Below are 22336 nucleotides of genomic sequence, written 5' to 3' on the forward strand. Positions count from 1 at the left end.
AACTGGATTTCCATGGCTAACTGGACTTCCATGGTGAACTGGACTTTCATGGTCAGGGGTCGGCAACCAAAATAACAAGAGCCATTTTTTTTCGAATTCGGGAAAAAAAACTCAATATTTCAAGAGTCGCAATGCAGTCCTTCAAGAGCCGCATGTGGCTCCGGAGCCGCAAGTTGCCAGGAGGGGGCGATGATTTGCTGCCGTGTGTAATGCCAATGGAATAACTCGTGGGTAACATTCAATATTTGCACCTTATGGCGGGACCCCGGGGTCACGAATAAACGTAAGTAAAAATCATAATGAATTTCTTCATTTTTGGCGACTCCGTCCCACTACGCACGTAAATGCCGCGACCCACCTGGCGCGAATCATTCTGTTGTCATGTCGTCCAAGCGCAGCGAGGACGAATGCGCAGAAGAGCTGAACAAGCGAATGCATTCCATACTCGGGTATGGGCAGGATCATAAGGCTAATTCAAAGCTGCTCAAACTGCCTACACTACTTAAGTGACTACTTAAGTCATTTATTTGTCATAACGGTATGCATAATACAGTGAAACTGCTCTCTTATCTTCATTATTATTTGTGATCTACCAATGTCTGCAGTCAGGATCAATCGATGACAATCCTATTACCTGCAGATATTTAACAGATGAGATGCATTGCGCCGTTAATTCCTCCTGTTTGATAATTCTTATCTTACTCTTTGGTTCTTTCGGTAAAGTCACGTAGGTAGAAAAATAATAATAGATCACGACGTTTCGATCGCCACACAAGCAACCGTCTTCAGGTGGAAGTGAGAAACAGGCTGCTGAAACAAGTCCTTATATATAGAGCCGAAGGGGGGGGGGGGTTGCCGCATCGGGCAAGAGGGTGGGGGCTGGAGCTTGTGCTGAGGTAGCCATTGTATTGTGAGAGAGTCGCATGTCAATGTGTAGTGACGGTATATCCGCCACTAGGTGGATAGAACACTGAACAGGGTGAAGGAAAGTCAGCGCTGAACAGGGTGAAGGAAAGGCGGGAAGATGATCGAGGGTCGAGTGTAATGACGGTATATCAGCCACTAGGGGGATAGAGTGTGCAGCAGGAGACACAGACAGAGACACAGAGAGAGAAACACACACAGAGAGACACATAGATAGAGAGACACACCTAGAGAGACACACAGAGACACACACAGAGACACACAGAGGGACACACCCAGAGAGACACACACAGAAAGACACACCCACACACACATATTTTTTTTGCGGTTAATCCATAGTCCCCACATACCGCTCGTATCAATACGGATAAGAGGAGCGGCGACCCACTACTCTGTAGAGTAACATTGGTGTAAACGCTTGTTACAATAGGAACAGTGCATTGAAAACGCGTACTATTTTATGTACTGCTTACAAAGTGTGTTCACAAATCCACACTGAGAAACATGATGATTGACAGAGGGGTATAAATTATCTTTTTTGATAGTGTATTTAAATAGAGGTACTGCAGGTAAGTAGTTTTCAGTTTTAAAGTCATAGTTTAACAAGACAACACTTGCCACCATCCTTCAAACCCATTGGTGAAAAAGAGCAAAGTTTTTGTTAACATTATAATATATTGTTTATGCGAGAGCCGGGGGCTTATGGGACCCCGGGGTTCTGCCATAAGGTTCAATTTACAAATTTGGACCATGACGCCGGCACATATAATGGCTGCATCTTTTGTAATGTCGTTGCACGAACATCCACTATGAAGCAGACAACGCGTATTGTATGGTTAATACATCTGCCATATCATGAACAAAGTGCTTGTTTGTGTATTCATCATCTATCCACTGCTGAATGAAGTCCTCCCAAAGCTATCACGCAACTCTTATTGTCTCACGATGCAACAATCCATTTAGCTGCTGCACACGAGCTGATTTCATCGCTCTGTGGCGCACGTCCTCCTTCAGTTGCCACTGTCATTAGTCTCAACCACCAGCTGTCACCAACTGACGTGTGCTTTCTGATAAACGCGTTCCTCCCTCTCTCTCGGTGTAATCCCAAGCATGTGCCTCTCCACGCTTCTTTGCGCACTTTTTACGCAGTGCACGTTTCACCAAATTAATTTTTTTATTCCGCATTCACATATCACAAAAAAAGAACGTGAGAGCATTTTTGCAGAATGCAATTCTAAGTGTGCACGAGTCACCACCAGGAGTGTCCGCACTCCTATCGTATTTGTGTACTGTTCGTTGTTGTGACCTTCTGACCCGCCTCCTACTTTGGACATCTTGTTAAAAAAAGAGCTTCATAGCTCATAGGATTCCTCCGATAGAAATAAAGACACTGATTCTGAATTGTACGTCTGCGTATGAGTTGCACTGCCGCCCGTTTTATTTGGTAGGCAAGACACATTGCGCAGCTCTCGCGCCACGAGCCGGAGGCGTGCCTGTCCCAACGTGTACGATGGACCCCAGGTGCCCTCGTCTCAGCATCAGAATCAGTATTTAGACTGCAGGAGGAGGAATCTGATGAACCACGAAGCTCTTTTTCACAGATACCCAGTATGGGCGGGTCAGCAACTTACAATAAACAATACAATAAACGATAGGAGTGCAAAATAGTGAAAATGGTAAGCAAGTCACTAAATATGAATGCATAATGCATTCATTATATAAGTCCGACTTATCAAGCTAGGACAAGGAAGGAAAAACAACAACAAAACAGTCCCAGACCACACCAACACAACACCACACAGTAGTCCCTGAATTAAATGGCACATTAACATTGAGCTATGGATACATGTGTAGAGGAGTACTGTGAGTAGCCAATGAGGGATGAGCGTAAGGAAGTGCGATTTGGTGGAGAGTTATGCGAGGCCAAGGATGACATAACGTCACGGGTTACGTAGGGGGACTTTCGGAAAGCACTTTCGGGAAAGTGTGCGGGGCCGAGCTGGGGAGAGGAGCTGCCAAGTGGGTTCTTAAGGGGGACCACGTGACGGACACGTGGTCGTCATCGGGGAGGCAGGGTAAGGATCGGCTGGAAGAGATCTCTCTCCTCGTTGCAGACGGGTGAGAGAGCCTAGGGGTACCCGAAGTAGGCCCGACGTATATAGTTATCCCAGGTCCAAGTGAAGGACGGAGAATAGAGTGCACCTACACTGGTGTGAGTGTAGGATGCAGTGTGAAAACGTTAAGTAATAAACGGCAACCAGCCCTTACAGTATTCCTTGTCTCCGCGTGGTTGGTTTGCACTACACATGGGTTAAAAGTTACAAATCACACTGGCAAATGTGACTACTGTATCCAGCGCTAATCTTCTGCTTCAGGATATTTTTTTAAGGAAGATGTATGACGTTCATGTTAATTTGTAAATTGCGCTCCCAGCCTCGTACCACGAGATTAAGAATCCATTCGGAGCTCTTGCACGGGTGGTTAGCGAACTCCGCACGAGTTGCCATTATATTTCTGTGTTACCTGCCGGTGTTACTACTTGTTGAGTGGTGCATCACTGGAAAGTTGTTTTACTACGCCGCTGCGACTTTCCTTTTCTTCACCATGGTTCTCCGTGGGTCGTTCTTGTAAAACAGCAGATGGCTAAATGTTTATTCCTGTGTCAACAAATAAAATATAATCTCACAGGGCAGTGCATCATTGTCCCATATGAAAGAATGGACCTGCAGAAGGAGATATCGCAAACTTCAATTGAATCTGTCTGAATTTTTGTTTATTTCAGCGGGTCAGGCCCACTGAGCTATATATCTTTTTTTCAGTAGCGACCTGACCACAAATGATAGTTCAACGAAGTGGCTTATCATGTGATAATATATAGCAGCCAAATACTCTAAACGCGTGTTTCTAAATGTGGAGGGAAAAACCGGAAGACCCGGAGAAAAAAAAACACCCGACCATGGGGAGAACATGCAAACTACAAATATATGGGCGTCAGGGTCGGCATCGAAACCACGACCTCCTGTATACCAGGCAAGGAAATTAACATCTCGCCACTGTGGCGCCCAGGAACGAAACCACACAAACGGAATCAACCCGATGATAGCGGGAATTTTTGTTGCACGGGGCCACAAATAACAATGCCGGCAGATAAAAGGAGTCTTTCCGAGCTGATGGTTTACCTTGCTGAGCGTACGCACCGGAGCCCGGTGGGCAGGGCGGCGGCGCCACTGCGTCGTGCTGGGCCGCGGGAGCCGCCACCGCCGCTGCTGATTTGGCGGGCATCTTGCCTGGTGGCCACACGTTGCTGTCACCCATCAACTCGTAGTCGTTCAGTTCCAGGACAATGTATGGATCCTTCTTCACGTGGCCATCTGCCAAGTCTCGTGCGCATTCACCGTGATCCCACACCCCTGGGATTTCCTGAGAAGAGACTGAATCCCCAGCAAATATGCGCGACGCTTTAAATCACAACACGTAGTTATATTGTATATGTATCCATGTGCACGCGCAACCCTCGCGTCTATCTACTGCTGGATGGAGTTCTCCCCACGCCATGCAGGCTGCAGTTGTTTGACCATACTTCACCATGCTGGTCAATGCATGTTTGCGAAGGGGGCGGGGGGCGGGGGAGTGCTCAGGACTGGTTCAGATATCAGCCGTAGCCAGGAATTGAACCCGGTTTATAGCACAAGTTGATGACCGCTGCTGTACCATGGCTCCATGATGGCACCGGCATGTGATAACAATATAGCAGATGGAAAGCAGCAGCATACAGTTTAAATATTAACCAGAATAGATGAACATCTTACACTGTGAGTAATACTAAGCAATAAAACAATGTTGTGGTGTAGAGTTTATATGCAACTTAAAAAGCCAATCAAAAGTCCGAATGTGGTAGGAGTTCAGAGTTAATCTTCATTGCATGTTGATGGCCGGTAGCACAGAGTACAGTGAGCATAGAAGTACAGTATAACAGTATATACTGCCGCACCACATTCTGTTGCCCACCACGAAGCCCAATAGCCCCGTGACAACCCGTTTGTGTGTGACGGTCGGTCATCCGAATGCCATCCGGGAGGAGCGAATTGGCTGCAGGCCACAGGAATGGAGCAATTTTGCTGAGCGCAATCTGACTCGGCGGTGAGAGGGCGCACCACTGGGTCCGAGGACCCACACGCAAGTCACGTATGCGTTTGCGTCGCAACGAAAGGCTCACCCGGCATTGGGCTTGAACGTGAGCGGAAGTCTGCTGCTGTGCCCGGACCCTTGTCACGAACATCTTCGTCTGCACAACCGTTACAGGAAACGAGTAATGTCATTGGTTGTGTGAGAAATGAGAATTGGCCGGCCAGGGGGTGCTCGGCAGTAGAGCGAGCGTCTTGCGATTAGAAGGTTGCGGGTATTCTAATCCTGATTGAGATTTGAACTCAACCATCCAGAGTCGATAAAACGAGCACCGCTTTGTGGGGAACCCAACGGTGGTTGTCCGATGGAGAGACTCGCCCCTGCCATAGGATCTAGGAATCTCCACCAGTAGCTCAGGGCGATAAATAGGAGATGGCCATCGATGCCTCAGTGTCCATTTGGTTCAAACAAATAACTTTGAATGGGAATTACACGGCACGAATTAAAAAGTCACAATTTCACAGAAACTCTTGATTCACTCACGGGCTTTGCTGTTCTCACACTCCACTGCTCGGCTTAGGAGGTTTTCCAAAATTGTGCTGTAGAGCTCCTCCTCTGATGAGTCCTTGCAGTCATCGCCGTGGTCACCCAGCCTTAGCTGCTCCTCCTGCACTACCGACCACTCGATATCCTGAGCGCACACATCACAGGAAAATCGTGCACATGCGCAGCTCTTTTGTCAATCCACTGCTGGGTGAGGTCCTCCCGATTAGATTCGCCACCTTTTTCACAAGCAAAACCCGGGAATATTTCTCAGTTCTATTATCAAAACTGTGCGTACACTACTGTAATAAAGTTGAACACAGGAATACTGGTACCATATGTTGGTACAAATCAATTCCTGCCACCCAAACCCAGATGCCAATTCGTGGATAGTCAAACCTGCCGTTGAAAGTCGTGGGGGTTAATTGACCATACTTCTTGGCTCATTTATTTTGTAATTTTCACCGTTTTATTCGCAAGGAGTAAATGTTTACAGACCCCCTTTTTTGGTAACGTTCTGGCGAGTTCTGTGTGCCGCACGACGCATTTTGACAGTGCCGTACCTCAGAGTTTTGAATGAGCTCCGTTAGGGCAGGGAATCCGTGCCGGTGGGCCAGGGAGCCGGGGGAGTCCCCGTGCCGGTTGAGAACGTTCCGGGCCGACTCGGAACCCGGGCAGCGCAGCAGCTGTGAGGTGAGGCACCGCAGGCCGAACCGCGCCGAGAAGTGCAGCAGGGTTGGCAGCTCAGCGTCCGCGGAAGCTGCGACGCGAGAGTATCAGTGAAGTCGGGGAGCGCGGACGTGGGAGCATATCGAGCACACATCACAATATAATTCTTCTGCCCACCACGTAGCTCTGAAGTCTATAACACCTATTATGCTTAGCGGCCATCCATCTAAGCACCAACCATATTTAGATCCGACTGTGTCCATCCAGTGCTCACCGAGCTGGATTGGCTTCCAGTTGTCGAACGAATCACGTTATAATGTCGCACTCTTTACACACAAAGTGCTTGCAACAAATGAACCACAATACCTTGCTGATCTCGTGAAGTAACATCAACCATCACACGAACTCTGTTCATCCTCGCAGCGGTTTTTAGCTAGCCACCAAACAAAGACGGTCACTGCAATGCACGCTTTCAGATACACTTATGCGGCCGTCTGGCACACTGTTCCTTCTGATATTAGGAAGCCACTGGAGCTATGCACTTTTAAATTTATATTGAAAACTAATTTCTTTAGAACCGATTTTTGTTTTTAGTTTGTTGTCCTTCCCCGCACCTCTGATTAGCACGGTTGGCTACGTACGGTGCAAAAAAAGGTCAACATACGTACATACCAACACCTTCGCAGCCTTTCCCAATTGAGTGATCCCAACGTGAGCACATCTTAATGGGGGGAGGGGGGTGTACACTTACACGAGTCTGGTTCTCCGACAGGGAACGCCTGCACTCTCGTCCCAGACAAGTTGCTCTGCAAAGACTCGGTGAGCATCTCGTCCATCTTATCTGTGTGGCTGTGGTGCATTGAAAACGCCTGCATGCGACAGAGAACAGAACCGTCACCTCGACTGACCAGGCAACGCCGCAGCAAGGCCGCTCGCAATGCGAATTAAAATCCTGGTCGGGAGTCGACTCAGCCTATCACCACTTAGTGGGGAAGTCAAGAGTGGTTGTCCTGTTGATAGATAGACTCTCCTCTGCCATAAAAACGTGTAATTTCCACCACTGACTCAGGGATGTAAGCAGGAGATCAGCACCATCTCAGTGCCTGTTTGAGCAAAGCAATCACTTTCATTAAAGTCAATAAGCGACACAGACATTAACTATTGTTTATTCCATCACCCTGCGAGGCTTCTCGACGACAGCTGGAGTTCTCACTCTCAATACCTCTTGAGACTTATTGCTGAATCCAATACTGGCTGCGTAGCTCACTATCGTTATGACGATGATCATAACGATGAGTACACTCGTTGTTTTCTCAGGAAGGTCTCGCCGGCTCTCAGGATTCTGTTTCTTTAATTTTTAAGGTGGTCCTGCTAAGTCTTTACGGTGCTTTATAATAAATTGATTTACCAGTAATTTTATTACAATTTTTATCTTGACGCCGGCACACAATGGTCTAGTATTCTTCAAATGACGTCCCGGCACCTTGAACGTGCACTGAGTGAAGCGGACAGACGGCGCCGAGTCTGCTGTGGTGAATACAGCCGCAGTGTTCACCGCTCAAGCAAGGCAGAGTGATTTCTACCTCCGGTTTACAGCACTGAGTCAGTGGCAGTATATCTATATTCATATGGGGTGGGCGAGTCTTTCTATAGAACATGTTACCAGGAGCATAAACCATCACAAGAACTCCGTCCATTCTCGTAGCGGATATTGGCTAGCCACCGAACAAAGATGGTATTGCTTGCTTTCAGATGCGCTTTTGCTGCCATCTGTAATGCTCTTCCTTCCGATATTAGGAATCCACTGGGGCTATGCACTTTTAAATGATCAAGATTGAAAACTAATTTATTCACAGCTGCTTTTATATTTAGTTTGTTGTCCTTCCCCGCACCTCCGATGAACACGGCTGGCTACGTACGGTTCGTGTGAAGTTCAACATACTTACACACTTACCAGTGGTTAACTGTTAATTGTTATACCGATTCGTTAAAAAGTTTCCTAAGACTTTTACACAGCAAGTGTTTGCTTATTGCCGTGGTCCGCACTCACCTGCTGCATGAAGCTCAAGGGATTGGTGACGCCGTGGAGCAGGTGGCGCAGCTGCTGCTGTGGCGAGACGTAGGTGAGCTCGCCCAGCGCCAGGAGGCCCCCCGCCTCTCCGCTGTGCACGGCTACCGTGGCGCGGCCCGGGCCCAGCTCTGTGTTGCACAATGCACGTGGGGCCGTCACCGCTCACCCTTACTCAGGCTCTCTCCACGTCGACTCTTCTGTGCATCACTTGGACTCGACGTGATTTTAGAACAAAGCCTGGTCAGTATCACCATTTCCTTTGACGACGGTGTAGCCCGCCGCCGCCAGGGTTTTGGGCGCATGAGTAATTTACCTTCCGTTTGTTGACGCTGTCTTGTGAGTTAAAGGTTTGTTTTCCCAGGAAAAGGTGCAACGTGCCATTGAAGACAACAGCAATATCAATAAGCAATGTGTAGTAATACCCCCTTTTACGTCATATCGCAAATACTTTATAAATGCCACTACCTGATTTGTGTCACCACAACCCACACTTGTGTCGCTGACAGCATCACCTGTCGTTTCTCAATCGCCTCAGCCTTCACCTCCACCACCTATGCTGTGAATCACTTTGATTTATGTCGTTTCGCTATTCGTTGTTGAACCTTTCAGGGACGCATCTATGATGTAAACACAGATGTTGCGAAACTTCCTTCCCGTGCACGTCAAGGAGGAGCCATACCCTGGCGCACCAGAAGGCGGTACAGCAATTGTAGACATCGACATCTGTTCCAACTCTCTTCCCGTGGGCGGTGAGGAGGAGCCAGGAGAAGGCAGTACAGCAAAGTGTGGACTCCAACTATTCCGTCTCTATGGGATAGCGTTTCCCCCTCTCACGCGTGGGGTTTCTCTGGGTGCTCCAGTTTCTTTCCAGATATAAAAACTCAACAATTGACCAATAACACCTTAATATATATGAAAGACCCAAGAATACAGTGAGGGAAAAAAAGTATTTGATCCCCTGCTGATTTTGTACGTTTGGCCACTGATAAAGAAATGATCAGTCTATAATTTTAATGGTAGGTTTATTTGAACAATGACAGACAATAACAACAACAAAATCCAGAAAAAACGCATGTCAAAAATGTTATAAATTGATTTGCATTTTAATGAGGGAAATAAGTATTTGACCCCCTCTCAATCCGAAAGATTTCTGGCTCCCAGGTGTCTTTTATACAGGTAACAAGCTGAGATTAGGAGCACTCCCTTTAAGAGTGTGCTCCTAATCTCAGCTCGTTACCTGTATAAAAGACACCTGTTCACAGAAGAAATCAATCAATCAGATTCCGAACTCTCCACCATGGCAAAGACCAAAGAGCTCTCCAAGGATGTCAGGGACAAGATTGTAGACCTACACAAGGCTGGAATGGGCTACAAGACCATCGCCAAGCAGCTTGGTGAGAAGGTGACAACAGTTGGTGCGATTATTCGCAAATGGAAGAAACACAAAAAAACTGTCAATCTCCCTCGGCCTGGGGCTCCATGCAAGATCTCACCTCGTGGAGTTGCAATGATCACGAGAACGGTGAGGAATCAGTCCAGAACTACACGGGAGGATCTTGTCAATGATCTCAAGGCAGCTGGGACCATAGTCACCAAGAAAGCAGTTGGTAACACACTACGCCGTGAAGGACTGAAATCCAGCAGCGCCCGCAAGGTCCCCCTGCTCAAGAAAGCACATATACATGCCCGTCTGAAGTTTGCCAATGAACATCTGAATGATTCAGAGGACAACTGGATGAAAGTGTTGTGGTCAGATGAGACCAAAATGGAGCTCTTTGGCATCAACTCAATTCGCCGTGTTTGGAGGAGGAATGCTGCCTATGACCCCAAGAACACCATCTCCACCGTCAAACATGGAGGTGGAAACATTATGCTTTGGGGTTGTTTTTTCTGCTTCAGCCAGGGCATTGAAAATGGGTCGTGGATGGGTATTCCAGCATGACAATGATCCAAAACACATGCCCAAGGCAACAAAGGAGTTGCTCAAGAAGAAACACATTAAGGTCCTGGAGTGGCCTAGCCAGTCTCCAGACCTTAATCCCATAGAAAATCTATGGAGGGAGCTGAAGGTTCGAGTTGCCAAACGTCAGCCTCGAAACCTTAATAACTTGGAGAAGATCTGCAAAGAGGAGTGGGACAAAATCCCTCCTGAGATGTGTGCAAACCTGGTAGCCAACTACAAGTAACGTCTGACCTCTGTGATTGCCAACAAGGGTTTTTCCACCAAGTACTAAGTCATGTTTTGCAGAGGGGTCAAATACTTATTTCCCTCATTAAAATGCAAATAAATGTATACATTTTTACATGCGTTTTTCTGGATTTTTGTTATTGTTATTCTGTCTCTCACTGTTCAAATAAACCTACCATTAAAATTATAGACTGATCATTTCTTTGTCAGTGGGCAAACGTACAAAATCAGCAGGGGATCAAATACTTTTTTTCCCTCACTGTACGTGGTGTCCGCAATGTGAGTACATCGCACGCCGTGCCCCTCTAGGGTCGGCACCATACAGTGACATCCGCGATGTTACTGCAGTAGTACTAGCGGGAAGTACCTGGCATTGCCTGGCATTGCCCGGGGGAAAAATATATTTCAAAACTTCTGTTAAAAACAGAACAAACACAAGAACTAAGCTATTTTGAAAGCCTGGCCTTCTGTTTGTCCTTCCATTTGTACAGCAACAAAATTATAAGAGGCTTGAGGAAGTCCTGAATCAAAAAGTAATAGAAAGTGGAAGGTAAATAGTTGACCCAACAGGTTTCTGAAAATTGTCGACCTCCCCCCACCCCTCAAAAAATATTTTTACCCCCCCGTAGGCATATATACCTACACACCCTACATACAATAGAGTGAGTAGTATATAGTGACTCTAAAGCAGTTTATGGCTCTATAGTAGTATCTGGCTCTACAGCTGTATCTACTGACTGTATAGTAGTATCTATTGACCCTATAGTAGTATCTACTGACTCCACAGTAGTATCTGCTGACTCTATAGTAGTATCTGCTCACTCTATAGTGGTACCTGCCGACTCTATAGTAGTATCAACCAACTCTATAGTAGTAAACACTGACTACAGTGGTATCTAATGACCATAGTAATATCTACTGAATCTATAGTTGTATTTATTGACTCGATAGTAGTATCCACTCACTATAGAAGTAACTACTAACTCTATAGCAGTAACTACTGACTCTATGGTAGTATCTGCATACTCTATAGCAGTATTTGCTGACGCTATTGCAGTATCTACTGACTCTATAGTCATATCTACCGCTTCTGCAGCAGTATATACTGACTATAGTGGTATCTACTGACTGTACTATTATCTACTGACTCATCCTCAAGTGACAACTTTGGTCACAAATGTTCCACCAAGAAGTCCAATGAGTCCACACCATTTTGAACATTTCTCGTAATGGACGATGCTCATGTGAGTGATAGCACATCTAATGCATATCGCAGACTACTTCCATCGCCCAAAGAGAGGCACCACTGGTAGCTGCAATGGGTGGCATCACTGGACAGTGCGACGCACTGAAGATGAGCTTTCCAGAACAAGGAAATCAATCTTCTTGGTTCTTTCGGTAAAGTCACATAGAATGGAAATAATAAAATAATACAAATAAAACATAAAATAATTCTCACGACGTTTCGGCCACAACGCAAGCAGCCGTCCTCAGGTGGAAACAGGTCTGTCGAGTAGACAGAGTCTGACTCTGTCTCCTCGACAGACCTGTTCTCTACTTGCGTTGTGGCCGAAACGTCGTGAGAATTATGTTATTATGTTTTATTTTTATTATTTTATTATTTCTATTCTACGTGACTTTACCGAAAGAACCAAGAAGATGAATCCCTGCAGTCACGAAAGCTTTAAATCGAAGGAAATTAATCTTCCGTTGTGTGCAACATGCAGCTTATGCAAGTGAGATCAAGTCCATCAACAAGGAAGAAGACCTTCCTCGGGTCGGCTCCCTCAGGAAGTTAAACCCCAGGATGGACAAAGACGGCTTGCTCAGGATTGGTGGTCAGCCAGGGAATGCAAAATTAGATGAGAATTAATGAAATCTCCTCATAATCCCAAGCCAGAGCCACATCGCAATTTTACTTGTGCGCTACTACCACGAGAAGGTCAAGCACCAAGGTCGGCACTTCACAGAAAGAGCAATCCGATCTGCAGGATTGTAGATCGTTGGAGCAAAGAGGTGCATCACCAGCACAATTCACAAATGTATGAGGTGTCGCAAGCTATGTAGAAAACAGGAATAACAAAAAATGGCAGACCTCCCAGCTGATCGACTCAGTATGGAACCTCCCTTCACCTCTGTAGGGATCGACATGTTCGGACAGTGGACAGTCATCTCCCGCCGCACCAGAGAAGGGCTCGTGAACAGAAAATGTTGGGCAGTGCTGCTCACCTGTATGAGTATATGAGCAGTGCACATCGAAGTTAGCGAGTCCATGGACTCTTCGAGCTTTATAAATGCACTCTGGAGATTCTTCGCATCAGAGGGCCGGCCAAGCAACTCCATTCTGATTGTGGAACCAATTTCACTGGAGCATGTAAAGAGCTTAAGATCAATACGGAAAATGTTGAAGATGAGTCTGTAGGGAAATACCTTAGTGACCAAGGCTGCACATGGATCTTCAATCCTCCTCACTCTTCGCATATGGGTGGAGCCTGGGAACGCATGATCGGGATTGCTCGACGGATTTTTGACTCCATGCTGTGTGATGTTGGGTCCACACGGCTCTCTCACGAGGTCTTGACCACTCCCATGGCCGAGGTCTCAGCTATAATTAACTCAAGACCCCTGATCCCCATCTCAACCAACCCAGAGTCACCATTCATCTTGACTCCTGCTACACTTCTTACCCAGAAGACAGATGTGCTCACAGCACCCATCGAGGAGGTTAGCACTGCAGATCTCTACAGACGTCAATGGAGACAAGTGCAGAGCTTCGCCAACACATTCTGGCGTTGTTGCAAAAACGAGTACCTTACGACACTTCACGTGCGCAGCAAATGGCAGTCGAGCAGACCAGACATCCAAGAAGGTGACCTCGTCCTACTAAAGGACAACCAAGTCAAACGGAATGAGTGGCCAATGGGCCGCATCTTCAAGACGATTCCCAATGCCGATGGAAAAGTTCAAAAGGTTGAGGTTATGATAGCGAAGCAAGGTGTCGCAAGAACTTTCGTCAGGCCTTTTGCTGAGATAGTACTGCTTCTCTCTCGCAAAGATATGGACAAATAAGTTGACCCGTTGAAGTTTGTTGTACATTTGTTTATGAGATAAATGGTGAAAATAAATGGTGGTATCTCGTAGATACCAGACAGGTGTGCGTACACAGGAATTTCCTGATATGGTGTTGAGTTTGGTCACGTGACCAGGAAGTGACGACTTAAGATTCTCTAAGCCATGAGGCAGGGTGTCAGCCATTACACAGAGTGCAAAATGGAGGCACAAATAGTGTCTCAGTCAAGACAGGTGCATCTGTTCATTGTGGGACTTTAAAAAGCATTGTCTGTAAGTTCGTTTATGTTCTTGTAATACTGGAAATGCTGATAATTGGTTTTTTACCCTTCTATCTGGCAACAAAACTGACACCTTTTTACAAGGAGTCATGTTTGTATAGACCGCAATACCTGCAGTCGTAATACAAACAAAAGACATAACTCTGATAATGTGCACTGTCCTTGAAGTTGATTGGTCCACACCCGAGACAGCTTTCCTTAGAGCCTAGTCTCACATGGGTTGGACCAGGCTCTAAGGAAAGCTGTCTAGGGTGTGGACCAATCAACTTCAAGGACAGTGCACATTATCAGAGTTATGTCTTTGTTTGTATTATGACTGCAGGTATTGCGGTCTATACAAACATGACTCCTTGTAAAAAGGTGTCAGTTTTGTTGCCAGATAGAAGGGTAAAAAACCAATTATCATATTTTTACTGGCCAATGAGGTTCCCATACACTGGAAATGCTGTTATAATGTTAGGATTGCCGTTATAATGCTGTAAAAGCCTTTATAATTATGTTAAATTGTTATAATAAATATGAGGCCTAGTTAACAACGAAGCCTGCCACTTGCATTATTGTGAATGTTACTTGTAATTGAGTCAGACTTGTACCCATGTACCTTTAATGTGATCTTGAGAGCAAGGATGAAGAAGCATCTCATCCATAGTTCAGTGTTATGTGCAGCGCTGTACATTTAGGCTGCAGTATGGTGATTACACGATGTGGCCTTATTTAACACAGTAGCTTATTCTCTTGTGTAGATATTCAGTGCTAATGTAGGTGCCTGGGCCATCCAGGACCTATTGTTGAGTTTCATGTTATCTAAGACAATGTTATGATGCTGCAGTGTTTATTGTATTGATTTTCCAAGTATTAACAGATGGTGTATTTTGTGCTGTGTTTTTCCATCAGTTTTACCTCGCTCTATTCATTACATACATTTGGAGTCGGATGTTCAGCCTGTCTCTAAAGGTGTATTGAATGCGATGTTAACTACTCGGATAGTGGTGCAATGCAGCACACAGCAAGGCCGAGACACGAACTCTATAATAGTACTAACTTCACATAGTGTAGTGGTAAGGCCTAGTCCCATGCAGAGCCCCCAGCCTCGCCTAAATTGCCCAGCCGTCCGAGGTGGCACCTTTGCAGGCTGGGACTGGGCTGCTATTCCCCCCCCACCATCACCCCACCTACTCTACAATAATATTATCTAAGGACTATAATAGTAGTATCTACCGACCCTATAGCATTAAGTGCCCACATTGGAGAGAATAGGACATCACACTGTGCAGAATTTACCTCAGCGTTGTGTATTTGCTGTTGTTGCATTTTTAACGCGAATGAGAATTCCCCCCTCACCCCACCGATCGCGCGTGTGTGTTGCTAGGGCAATCACCACCACGGAGCAAAGTAACGTTGCAGCGACGAGAAAAGGAAGCTGTTGAACAGGGCCATCCACAAGGGGACAAAAATAGGCAATATCTGCTGGGCTTCACGCAAGCGGGCCTCACGAGGGACTTGCTAATAAGGAGGCCCCCCAATGTGTGGCATTCTGCTGGGTTCCTCCACAACACCTCTGGGCGGCAGTTTGTCTGGGTGACGGCAGCCCGTTCTCACCGGGTGCCTCGAATCTCAGTGTGAAGACGTTGAGCCTCTCGGGCTGAACCTGGGTCCCCTGCCTGTCGCGCGAGGACCTCACGGTCACGATCACTGCGGAGTCCGGCAGCCTCGAGGACAGCAGCACGAGCACAGCAGGTCGCGTCTGTTGGCCACAATATCCACACACAAACACACTTTATACATACAAACACTATTCACACACTATTCACACGCACTATAACACACTATTCACACACAAAATACACACACTAGTTACACAAACAACACACACACTTCATACAAAATCCACACATACTGCACACCACACACTATTCATACAACATCCACACACAATATCCGAACAAAACATTCACACATACACACACAATCCACACGCTAAATCCATAGAAACACTAAATATCCACACAAACACGTAATATTCAGACACACACAAAATCCAGACAATTTCTACAAATACACACAATATCCACGCACACACAATATTCAAACACAATACACAACGACCGCCATTCGCCACTAAGTGGTGGTGACATCACCACGGCGCTTGTGCCAAGCTTTGTGCACTTTGAGGCCACGTGAAGTGTCGAACACCCGCTGGCAGGAGGTCACGAGACAGACCCAGGTCCCATACGGTGACTGATTGAGATTACTGGCAGATGCACCACCTGTGCCCCCTACTGTGTCAACATTCAGTCTTTTAGCCACCCGGCACTCCGCTCATTGTTCTGAGCATTGCTCCTCTGCCCTCCGTTGTTGCTGGAGGGCGACTGCCTCCGACTGCCAAGTCGCGTCCTTCACCAGCTCCTTCCACAAAGGCTGATCTTGATACCGCTGGTACTAGTAATTGACAAGTCCACTCAGTTCCATATCCTCTCATGCCACATCATTCCATCTTTTCTCTAACACGTTCCTGCCCAACAGAAGCTGTTTGGGCATGCGGTGGCTGGGCATGCAGGCTGCATGACGTAGCCAAAGCGGCTTTGCCTGCCGGAGAAGCTGACATGTAGGACTGCGTCCAGATCTTTTAAGGATTTGGGAGCTCATACTCTTAGGTTTTTTCGGTAAAGTCACGTAGGTAAAAATAAATAATAATAAATAATAGAAATAATAATAGAAATAAAATAATAAATCACGACGCTTCGGAGGCAACACAAGTCTCCGTCATCAGGTGGGACCATCACTGCTAAATTTACTGTATAAAGTGAGGCAAAATTCCAAGTGACAAGCTCTTAAATACAAGTTAACTTGTATTTAAGAGCTTGTCTCTGCACAGACACGTGTAACATTGCTGCACTTACTCCACAGATGATTTTGCGTGGCTCCACAATCACAGACTCAATTTGTATCACGTTCTGAGCTTCAGTTGTTCCCTCCTGCGCATTCATCAGTTCCTTAGACTCTCCAGTGGACGTATCCAACATTTCTTCTTCTTTCTCATCATCAGCAGCAGAACTATTTTCGTCTTCTGATTGTAGGGTGTTTACGTGGAACTGCTTCACTGAATGCATATCTTGCCGCGTTTTACCATCACGGTCTGAGGTAGGGTTCAATGTAAGATCAGAATATAGGTTGTTGTCAGGATGTGTATCAAGGTTTTCATTGACATTACGATCGAGGTAACGATAATCATTAGGCCTAAGGCTGCGATCATCATTGTTTTTGTCAAGGTTGGGCTCATTGAAAGGGCCTATATCGTATGTATGGTCATTGCCAATGTCTGTAATACTGTCTGCCTCTGAACTGAGGTCATCATCTTTACAGTCTTGTTCAAGATGAGGAGGGTATCTGCTATCATCAGTGCCCAGTTGAGAGACAAGGTTATCATCTTTACTGCCTTGCTCAAGATCAGGGTAACTGCTATAATTAGGGCCCAGATGAGAGACAAGGTTATCATCTTTACTGCCTTGCTCAAGATCATGGTAACTGCTATCCTCAGTGCCCAGATGAGATCCAAGGTCATCATCTTTACTGCCTTGCTCAAGATCAGGGTAACTGCTGTCATCAGTGCACAGATGAGATCCAAGGTTATCATCTTTACTGCCTTGCTCAAGATCAGGGTAACTGCTATGATGAGTACCCAGATAAGATCCAAGGTCATCATCTTTACTGCCTCGCTCAAGATGAGAGTAACTGCTATAATCAGCGCCCAGATTAGAATCTGAGCGAATGTCGTCATCGGTGTCAGGCCTCTGGTCAGAACAGTTGGAATGAGATCCATCGACATTCGAGCTGACATCGCCTTGTGGAGGGTGGGAGTAGAAATCGAGGTAAATGTCTTCTTCGTCGTTCTCGTCATCGTCGTATGGTTCAGCGTGAAGTTCTTGGTTAAACTCGGCCACAAGAATCCCGGGCGGCACTTCCTCTTCTCCTTCCTCTTCACATGTTTGCCCATAAAAGGGAACTGAAGAGTCGGCGAGCCGCTCAGGTTCTGAAATTGTGAAGTAAAACAAGGCTTAAAATCTGGACACAGTTATAACGCAGTAATGTCGATATGCAGCACCGGAGCGCATTGTAAAATAATCGGAGGTAACACTTTAACCAACGTTGAGAATGAGAAGATTTCTGAAGACAACTCGTGGAGCTGCATTAAATTAACGTTAACGGATCGAACAGTTTCATCCACGTCTCTTTGAATGGCCACTCGTGGTGAAACCGGGTCCTAAAGTGTAAAAGTGTAGCCAGTTGATGGTTTCAGCCCGGTCACCTATTTCCTGCACAATATATAGCATGTTAAATTTGGTTGTGTAATTCATTATCATGAGCCATGATATATCCACTTCTGGATAAAGGACTTCCTAAACCATCACCATCCTTCATGGTCTTGCGATGCAACCATCACAGTGGAGAGGGCACCACGGTGGCAATCTTAACTACCTCGCCTGCTATATAGGAGGTCATGGGTTCGATCCCAACCGACCCCTGTATATTTGGAGTTTGCATGTTCTCCCCGTGGTCGTGTTAATTTTTCTCTGGGTTTCCCGGTTTTTCCCTTCACATTTAGAAACGTGCATTTATTGTATTTGGCTGCTATAGATTTCCACGCAATAAGCCACTTCATTGAGCAATCATTTGTGGCCAAGTCGCTTCTGAAAAAGAGCCATATAGTTCATTGGGCCTTGCCTGGTCAAATAAAAAGTTTAGTTTAGTTCGGCTGCCCTTCCAAGTGGGTGTCCGTGTGGTGAGGGTGTAACTCGGGCCATCATCCCCTCTTTGCATGTAAATTAAAACTTTACACGTGAATTCACAACCTCCTTCCCTCAGCCAGGGCATTGAAAATGGGTCGTAGATGGGTATTCTAGCATGACAATGACCCAAAACACATGGCCAAGGCAACAAAGGAGTGGCTCAGGAAGAAGCACATTAAGGTCCTGGAGTGGCCTAGCCAGTCTCCAGACCTTAATCCCATAGAAAATCTATGGAGGGAGCTGAAGGTTCGAGTTGCCAAACGTCAGCCTCGAAACCTTAATGACTTGGAGAAGATCTGCAAAGAGGAGTGGGACAAAATCTCTCCTGAGATGTGTGCAAACCTGGTGGCAAACTACAAGAAACGTCTGACCTCTGTGATTGCCAACAAGGGTTTTGCCACCAAGTACTAAGTCATGTTTTGCAGAGGGGTAAAATACTTATTTCCCTCATTAAAATGCAAATCAATTTATAACATTTTTGGCATGCGTTTTTCTGGATTATTTTGTTGTTTTTCTGTCTCTCACTGTTCAAATAAACCTAGCATTAAAATTATAGACTGAACATTTCTTTGTCAGTGGGCAAACGTACAAAATCAGCAGGGGATCAAATTACTTTTTTCCCTCACTGTAAGTTACTGATTTAGAACCACCAATGGCGACGAGTGTTGCTTGCCCTTCATGCTCACTGGAGCAGGGAGATACTTTGGCAGCAGTAATATTTGAATGGAGAAGGCCCTGTCAGCACAAATCTCCATGTGACATCATCGTGACGGGTTATTTCCAGAAAACTCTCAAAGGCTGTTGTTCGTGGGCAGGACTTGTCATGAGAAGTGGGCTAAAATGGTCCGTCCCCAATTAGAGCAGCGATATGTACAATTTACGCGACTCCCCACCCACCTCGCACACTGCCTTGTATCGTCCACTGAATGGCCGCGAGGTATTGCTCTGCTTGGCAATACGCGCTCAGGTGGACCCACAGGTGACTGTCGGGGAGAACGTCCCTCAACGTTGCGACGTCCTCCTCCTCCACCGCGTCGCAATTGAGCAACACCACGCTGCGAGGCGGCGCCACGGCGCGCACCAATGCCTCGGCCGGCATGGGCTCCTGCCGCAGCGTTCCGAGCAGCCCCGGGGTGAGCACTATCACCTTGCACGGGCAGCCACGGAGGTGCAGCAGGACCTGCCTGGCCGGGAAGCGCGACGGACGCGGCTCCTCGTACCCGGTGCAATCACTGGCCGGCCCGGAGGCACCCGGCTTGGGACGCTCGGGCGTCGGGTTTGTGGCGGCGGCGGCGTCGTCGTTTCTGCCGTGAACCAGCAAAGTGGCGAGCACGGCACCCAGAGGGCATGGCTCAATCTGGTGCGCTTGCAGATAGCCCGAGGAGATGAGGAGGCGACACAGATACTCACTCCACTCCGCCCCGTCCTCCTCATGGAGTATTAGCACCTGGCAACCTGTGCGGCGGGGAAGCGGTCACGAGAGAAACAGTGCAGAAGAAGCGGCAGCAGAGAACGCAGTGGGCAGCAGTGTTTCCCAACTCCAGCCCTGACCACACTTAAAAAGGCCAACTTTAGCAGAATTCAAAATCGTGGTTTGCACGATTATGCATTTTGCCTTATACAACATATGACAAAAATACTCAGTTTCCTAATACACTTTGGCTTAACCCACTTGTTTGGTTGCATCATCATCATCGCCATCATCACAGTTCATGGGCATATAACCCGTATATGTCCATTGCACATTTCGTCATTTGTTTCCACTTTCCTCTGTCTTGTGCAAATATGCTCAAGTAGTGCCACATCTTTCTGGTATCAATCCCTTATGTCAAGTAATTCTCTGTTAGGTCTTCCTCTCTTTCCGGTTCTTTCCATTCTTCTGAACATGCTTATATTTTTTATGTTGTTGTCCATCCTATAGATGTGTTCAAATAGTGCCAGTTTCCTCCTCATCATTGCCTTTATCATGTCACTCTTTGGGTCCAGTTTAAATGCAGTATCCTTCTGTAGGAATATCGAGTGCCAATATCTTATATCTGTCAGTCGTTTTCATGGCCAAGTCTCGCAGGCATACAAAGCTGTACTGAACACGCATGCTCTCACGATGTTCAGATTGGTCTAATAGCTGATTTTATTGCTTCCCTAGATGCTATTGAAACCTGCCATTACTTATCTTTCCTTTGAGATCCTCGCTCTTATGTCTTTCGTGCAGCCATTGTCCCATGTCAGTAGACTTCCCAAATATACAAATTCCTTATATGCACACTCTTGCTGCTTTCTATTATTAACTTAATTATCAACGTCCTTCCTTCCGAACACCATTATCTTTACTCTTTGGTTCTTTCGGTAAAGTCACGTAGAAAGAAAACAAAATAGAATAACTAATATTAGTTATTTTATTTTATTTATTAGTATTTTCTTTCTACGTGACTTTACCGAAAGAATCAAGGAGTAATTCCTGCAGTCACAAAAGCTTAAAATTAAGTTTGAACCATTATCTGTCTTTTTCACGTTAATCCTCAATCCTGCATCCTTTCCTGACTAGTCAGCATATGAACACTTTCCTGCAGTACTACGCAGCTTTCTTCCATCAGATCTATGTCATCCGCGAATCTCAGGGTTTTTTTCCCTTGTACAGATATTGCTGTGCCGTTGTCGTGAATGGCATCCATCGCTCTTTCTGTTTGGGTTGCATTATCTTCAATGTCCTCTTGGTTTATACTTTTCAGCAGTTGACAAATTAGTGTTAATGTTATAAGTTATTCAGTATACAAAGTTTAAATATACGAATGAAGCTCTAGGAACGCATCTACTTCGTATATGAAGGTATAACGGTATAGCGTTGTGTGTAAATGAGCAGTGTTTATGGATTTTTCTTTATGCCATGGGCTAGGGCCCATATTGGGCTACAGAGCTCGCTGAGTGGTGACCCCCGGTGGGGGGCGTGGTGGGTGAAGGGAAATACTGAGATATGTGCTACTTTCAGAAATCACAATGCATCAGATGATTGTCGTAATAATGATTGATTGAAAACCCGAAATTATAACAGCAGCCAATTAGAAAGCATACCTGTAAACTCATACGGTTTACCCATATTATTGTACAGGGAAATTGAGTTTTCAAGTCCATACAGCGTACAGCCGTTTCAATACGGGCATATTATTTATTTGTATATTTGTGTTTCTCCCTTGTGATGGGACTTTGTAGGACGAACGTTGAGATTTATAAGGGCACGGGGTGACCAATAAGGTCTGAATTGCTTTGTAATAAGGTAGGCACTGATAAGGGGTTGACAGGTATGTGAAAGGGACTAAAATTGGAAAACATTTAGCATCAAGTCAAGTCAAATGTTTTACAGTATATATTCGTGGCGCCTTTCTGGCAAAAATCTGGCACTGTGTGTGGTCGATCTTGGTGTGGTCTGGGACTATTGTTTTTGCTGTTTTGCTGCCTTTCCCCAAGTTTGCATTTGGTGTAGACAAATCGGCAGGAATTTATGAATTTGTGCAATTTGTACTTCTCTCCAGTATTTTATATTTATTTATTGCGACTTGCTTATATTGTCTCTATCTTGCTCTTAGATCGTTGTTTTGTATTGTTTGTTGATATAACTCGTTGACCCACCGCTACTGGACATCTGTAAAAAAGAGCTTCATAGCTCATCGGATTCCTCCAGTCT

The 22336-nt window shown here is 45.9% G+C and overlaps 1 protein-coding gene across 3 annotated transcripts in view; it reads right to left on the reverse strand.

Moving 5' to 3' along the window:
* The window catches only part of LOC133354495 (uncharacterized), a 49573-nt gene that overhangs the window by 24840 nt on the left and 2397 nt on the right, over positions 1–22336 (reverse strand). For all 3 annotated transcript variants that reach the window (XM_061571379.1, XM_061571378.1, XM_061571380.1), the window contains exons 2-10: positions 19555–20112; positions 16771–17900; positions 15470–15614; positions 8312–8460; positions 7013–7130; positions 6156–6352; positions 5593–5740; positions 5141–5209; positions 4104–4355 (exon numbers count right to left, since the gene is read on the reverse strand). In XM_061571379.1, coding sequence (XP_061427363.1) covers positions 4104–4355; positions 5141–5209; positions 5593–5740; positions 6156–6352; positions 7013–7130; positions 8312–8460; positions 15470–15614; positions 16771–17900; positions 19555–20112 — 2766 coding nt within the window. The remainder of the gene's footprint in view (positions 1–4103; positions 4356–5140; positions 5210–5592; positions 5741–6155; positions 6353–7012; positions 7131–8311; positions 8461–15469; positions 15615–16770; positions 17901–19554; positions 20113–22336) is intronic.

The sequence above is a fragment of the Lethenteron reissneri genome, chromosome 47 (assembly GCF_015708825.2).
Source record: "Lethenteron reissneri isolate LAM-NWPU_2019-01 chromosome 47, ASM1570882v1, whole genome shotgun sequence".
NCBI classification, from domain to species: domain Eukaryota; kingdom Metazoa; phylum Chordata; class Hyperoartia; order Petromyzontiformes; family Petromyzontidae; genus Lethenteron; species Lethenteron reissneri.